This window comes from Lagenorhynchus albirostris, chromosome 3 (genome assembly GCF_949774975.1).
Source record: "Lagenorhynchus albirostris chromosome 3, mLagAlb1.1, whole genome shotgun sequence".
Lineage (NCBI taxonomy): Eukaryota > Metazoa > Chordata > Mammalia > Artiodactyla > Delphinidae > Lagenorhynchus > Lagenorhynchus albirostris.
The window spans coordinates 109,133,922-109,139,921 of NC_083097.1; the positions used below are offsets into that span (position 1 = coordinate 109,133,922).

General features: G+C 48.8%; 1 protein-coding gene across 3 annotated transcripts in view; it reads right to left on the reverse strand.

Annotated features, from left to right (window-relative positions):
• The window catches only part of ACSL6 (acyl-CoA synthetase long chain family member 6), a 65,721-nt gene extending 63,666 nt beyond the window's left edge, over positions 1 to 2,055 (reverse strand). The window contains exons 1-2 of one of the 3 annotated variants that reach the window (XR_009539567.1): positions 1,910 to 2,055; positions 1,458 to 1,543 (exon numbers count right to left, since the gene is read on the reverse strand). Coding sequence is in view for 1 of the 3 variants with exons in the window: in XM_060143531.1 (XP_059999514.1) it covers positions 1,458 to 1,542 (85 nt within the window). In the remaining 2 variants the exon portion in view is untranslated. The remainder of the gene's footprint in view (positions 1 to 1,457; positions 1,544 to 1,909) is intronic. The other 2 variants (XM_060143531.1, XM_060143533.1) reach the window with 2 other exon arrangements.
• Between the last annotated feature and the right edge of the window lie 3,945 nt (positions 2,056 to 6,000).

A 6,000-nucleotide genomic window follows, 5' to 3' on the forward strand; every position in this document is an offset into this window, starting at 1 on the left:
GAGAAACTTGGTCTGTAGGGAAGAAGATGTCACCTGTACCAAGAGTCACCCTGTTTGACTATTCTGAGGCCCCTGAACAGTCTTTCATTGAGGCAGTTTCCTCATTCTAGGAGGCGCCTGACCGCTTTGGGAAACACTCCACGCCGAAGCAGGACAGAAGACCAGTTTGAGTTAGCATCTGCTGAATCCCACTTTCAGACAAGCATCCCGCACTGTAAGGACATTTTTTCTCAGAGGCTGATGACTCCTGCCACATGTGGCTCTGTAGCCCCCAGGCACTTCCCTGTAGCCACAGAAGACCAAGGCTCCAGAGAGCTACCCTTGGACCCATGGCTGGGTGGGGGCCTCCTAAGGGTAGGGCAAAGGGGTCCTGGCACAGGGAAAAGGCTCTGAGACCATCATCCAAGCAATAAATGGTGGCTGTTACTATCATCATCATCATCATTACCATTATTTTGATGACTCCTGCCCTTTATTCTTAACCCTAGCTCTAGCTCCAACCCTGCCTGTTGGATGAGCACATCAGGCCCAGAGTGCCCCTGCACGGCTTGGCCTCAGACACGGCAGACAGAAGGAGCTTAGGGAGCTGAGGGGATTAGGGAGGCCACACTCTCCCCAGCTCAGGGGAGGTGTCCCTGTGGCCTGACTCAGGGCAATGGTGGCAGGGGCTGCCCACCACTACCTGGCCTACCAACCCTCTAGGTTCAAGCCTGATACCAGGAAGCACTTAGCAATGATGAATCAATTAAAACTCAGATCAAATCCTAATCTGTCAGATATTATCCGTGTGACATTGGGTAAGTCAATTAACCTCTGAACCTCAGTAAAGAAAGAGCACCACCAACCTCCTAGGATTTGCTGTGAATATTAAATAACACAGGCAAGGTTCCAGTTAAGGATTTCAAAAGGGTCGCCTTCCTCCCCTTCTTCGGCTCAGAAAGAACCTTACTACCTCCTCTGATGATGCTGTTTGAGCATGAAATAATAATAAAACTAACATTCATAAAGCACTTGCTCTGGGTCAGGTCCAGCTTAAAGCCAGTTTAAGGTTCGAGCACTTCACATACATTATGAGACTGAATTTGCACATGGGGGTATGGGTGGGGGTGGGTGGAGACCCTTTAGTGGTATCATAACCTAGAGGAACCCAACACTCACAGAGGGGAGTGGCTGGTGTAGGCAGCAGAACTGGTGGATGACTGCACCCTGGGTGAGAGCCCAGGTCCTGTGTGGGGAGGGGGCAAGAGCATTGGGCAGGGATTCAGAAGGGGTTCTCAAGGTTTCTTGAGAGGATGCAGGGGTGAGAGGCTGACTCCTGTGAGGGGGAGAGGTGGGCGCTGGCAGGGTGGGGACACAAGCCATGGGCATAGCTGAGGAGCCAGGTGAACCCTGCTTTACAGAAATCATGTACTCCGGCTGAAGGGTGGGCAGGAGGGGTTGTGAGGAAGCCTTCTCACCAGGATCAGGAAGCCCCAGGTCAGTCCCGGTCACGTCCTTGACCTGCTGTGGGACCTCAGGGTCCAACATCCTCAGGGTCTGCATCCTGGAGATGGACAAGGATGAACTGTCTGTCCCTGGACTTGGCCTTGGGGGACGAGTGGGCTCAGGGCCTAGTCTGCTCGGCGATGGTTCTCACTATAAGGGGCGGGGGGGAGTCGAGAACCGGAGGGAAGTTGTTGTGAGGTCTCAGAGAGCAAGGCCCCTCATTTTCACTGACACAAGCACTTCCCAAACGCGGCCTGGAGCCCGCCAGAATTTGGAAGGGGGTAGACCTGGGGGGCCCAGGGTAGTCCTGAAAGGATGGCTCGGCAGCCGGGGCTGGGGGATCACCCCCAGCCTGGGACCAAGACCCCACAGCGTGCCAGGGATGAGGGTCACAGAAGAGGACGGGGAGAGGGGGAAGACTTACCCGAGAACAGCCAGAGGGAGCCCCCCGACACGAGGAAGAAGGTCAGCATGTCGCTCAGCGGGACCCAGATGGGCCCGGCACGGCCTCCCCGGCCAACAGCCCCGCAGCCCCAGCAGAAGCCGCGCAGCCGCTGCCGCCGGGTATTTTTAGCCCCCGCCCCCCCCCCTCGCCCGGCTCCGCAGCGCCCCGCCTCCGCGCGCGGCTGCGGTGTCTTGGCGGGAGGGGGAGGGCGCCACGGGCCCGCTCTGCACCGGAGCCCCCTTCCAGCCCCCTTCCAGCCCTGCCGCGGTCCAGGTCCGGGCGCTCCGCACGCTCACAGCCGCGTGGGAACCGCCGAGGCCCCGGGCGGGGGAGGGGCCAGGCTGCAGAGCCGACCGGCCCTCTCCGCCCCGCCTAACGTCACGACCCGGAGTTCTGGGGAAACCGGCAGGAGAGGGCAGCACGGGCGACGAGCGTAGGAGCGCGACGCCGCGCGCACCCCACCAACGCGCGACCCTTACCCCTACCCAGCGCGATGCTGGCTTTTATGGCTGGGCGGGCTCGGGTGGCAGAGAGGTCGCGGTCACCTGTTCTAGGAGGCGCACTTGCCGGTGGGCCGGTTCCCGCTGACGCTAACGCTCCCTAGGACCCCAGTTTTCAGACACCAGGAGCCTCTGGATGTCAGGTCTGCAAGCCAAAGAGGAGAGAGGGCGGTGAGGGTCTATTTAGGATCTGGAAAAGGGGCAGCTACGCCGGATAGTGCCCATATTCTCTGGGGACCTCAGATCTCTCTTTCTGGGAAGATTGGATCTGAGGCCACCCAAGGTCACAGGAGGCTCCATGTGGTAACAGGCTGCCACACAGGGTCACATGAAGTCACAGGAAGCCACATGGAATCACAGGTGTTCCACCAGAACACAGGCAATCCTGGTCTTCACACACAATCTTATGTGGCACATGAGGTCTCAAGAGGCCCCTAGTAGCTAAAATGAATGGCCACATAGGCACCCACGGTCACAGATTGCCACACTGCTAGCTGAGCGGTTGTGTTACCAAATGGAACTCAACCCGCCTGAGGCACAGCAAAGCGAATCTACTGACACCAGGTTTTGGTGAAGGAAAGTACAGTGTTTATCACAGTGCTCCAAGCAAGGGAGTGGAAGATAAACCTCAGATACACTTCAACTCGGTCTTTGAGTTAGGATTTTTTTAAAGAACAAACAGGCTGGAATTAATTGTCTTGTGACATTTCTTCATTGTAGTTTTGAAAGTCAGGATGTCCCTGGTTTATGATGCTCTGGCCAGGTGGTCCATGGCTTGCAGTCTGTTAGCTCATCTTGCCCTGGAGAAACAACCTGAGTTTGTATATTAATGATGATATCTCTAATAGCTTTTAGTACATTAATAATGTTATCAACACAGCAATTTTAGTCATCTGATTCTGGTTGATTACTGTTTAGTTAGCAGAGGTCAGAGGGGATAAGAAAGGGGATAAAGTTTTGGGTAGAGAGATTAATCATAAACTCAGTAAAGAAACTCAATTTTAGGGGGACTTGGCTTCAATCCTGAAACTGAGCGGGGCCCTGTGGGGCTCCCAGACACAGAGGTTTCTTTTTGTCCCCCATTTCTTGTAGGCAAGACTCCAGCCTCCGTGACCTTCCCGGAGTTCCAAAGGGCAGATTCGAACAGTTGCTAATCAAGGGAGGAGCAGCCAAGAAACCACCTGAGTCAAGATTAGGAGACCTGACCATCTGAGACAGCACACACCCTAATCTTGTCAGCAACCCCACCCTTGGGAAGTATTGTCAAAACTCCTCATCAAATCGTCCTGGGTTGGGACACATAGTTTTTTGAGGCAGGAGCCCGCTGCGTCCCCCTTTGCCTGGCAAAGTAACAAAGCTATCCTTTTCTACTTCACCCAAAACTCTGTCTCTCGGATTTGATTTGGCACTGGTGTACAGAGAAGTTGAGCCTTCGGCATCAATCCCCACTCCTGTTTTAACTTTCCCCCAAATCTTTGAGGGAACAGAGTGATGACTATTCTATTTCCTGCTGAAATGGGGCATAGTCCTGCCTCAATTTGGGGAATGGAAACATTGCATACCAAGTTGGACATGTTTCCGAGTTCCAGGTCTTAGACCCAAGACTTATGTGATTAAATTTTAGTCCCCTGGTCCACCATTTTGGTGCAACAGCTTATAGCACATTTTATTTATTTATTTTTCAAAACATCTTCATTGGAGTATAATTGCTTTACAATGGTGTGTTAGTTTCTGCTTTATAACAACGAGAATCAGCTATACATATACATATATCCCCATATCTCCTCCCTCTTGTGTCTCCCTCCCATCCTCCCTATCCCACCCCTCTAGGTGGTCACAAAATACTGAGCTGATCTCCCTGTACAGCGCATTTTATAATCAGATAACCAATTAGAAGTAAGAGGAGTGACAACCCAAACTTTAATAAACCTTGGAAAATAGATCTCATTCCCTGAGGAATTCAGGAGAATAAGCCTGAAAACCAGCCTGGACCTGGTACTAATGGGGAGACTTGTAGCCAGGTAGCCAATTTCCTAATTCTGTGTAAGTAGGTTTTAACTTCTGATATGGTATTAACATATACATAACAGGAGCTATTAGCTACTACACATATGTTTCCTTTTTCTGCTAAAATCTATTCTAAAGCAATTTTATTGTCGAGTACTAGTCTGGCTAAAGAATCTAATGCCTTCTGCTGGGAGGCTAAAGCTGTCTCATTTGTTACTAATATTCCTAAAGTAAGATAAAGATTTCATAGTCACCTTGAGACCATAAGGTTGCAGTTGAGGGCTGCTAGCAGATGTTGAGAACAGCTGGTGGTGTTCTTGAGGCTGATACAGTTCAGAAAATTCAAGTCCTCAGTAATATAGGAAGAAATCTGAAACCATGGCCACCCAGTTCTATTTGGGATGTCTGAACCACAGTTACTCTATTTTGATTTCTAAATACAATTTTTTCCTTAATGGTTAAAGCAGATGTAATACAATGTATGTTCAACAAGCCACAGAATAGGCTGTTCCAGTTTAATTTAAATGATGTATAAGCCAGAATGACTTTCCCAGACCTCAATATGTGAAAATTTCTTTGATCATTTAAACTTTTGTTTGCAAATCTTTCGATAGATCAAAGTATTTGTCCTGTGATGCCAAGATGATTGCTGCCTCCCTGAATCCATCATGTCCCTCAGTGCTAGACCTCCTTTTTGTTTATATATATCTATAGCTATATCTATATAGATATCTATATCTACTATGTCTATCTATCTCTATATATACATAGACAGAGAGATATGCCTAGTTATCTACACTGGGTGAAAACTAATCAGACATAGTGAACAAGTTCAGAGGTCTGATTATGGGGAAACATTTTATAGGATATACATTTTATCCATTACACCAAATTGTCACACAAATATTGTACATGTGCTTTTAGCAGAAGACCTAAAGCAAGCAGTGATACCTGTCATGAGCAGTTATACTCTGATAACTTCACTAGAGAATTTTCCTTCTATCCTGAACATTGGGGCAACAGTATGGTTAGAAGTAAAATAATAACTTTCAATTTTGATAGGAGACAAACATTTGGTAAACAGTTCAATTGAATTAGTAAGATGGGTCTTACAGACCTGGTCTAGATTCTTGGGTCAACAGTCTACCACAGCTGTCATCTTCTTCTCCTTCTCATCTTGATGTGGGTGTCATTTGCGGTCAGTAGTCCTTTCTGTAGGCCAGTCCAGTGAAGATACCCTTCTTAAGTGGGAAATCTGAATTCAAGAGTCAATTCCTTTCAGTTTTGCTGTGCAAGAGCTACTTAAGAGTACCTAATAAGGGTCTTTTCATCTAGGTTAGAGACAGTCCTTTAACTGATGCCTTTTCCAGGATGAATAATTTCCTGGTTGCAGGTCATGGGGCATCTGATCTTCATCCAAAGATAAACTGCTGTGATAAGCTTCAGAAACAAATTTAGAATGTCCTTTTAATAATTCAATTAAACTTTACAATAATGTAGTATAATAACAAGGAGTTATCTGGGAAGTGAGTCTTAGGCAGTAAATACAGTTCTCAACTAACA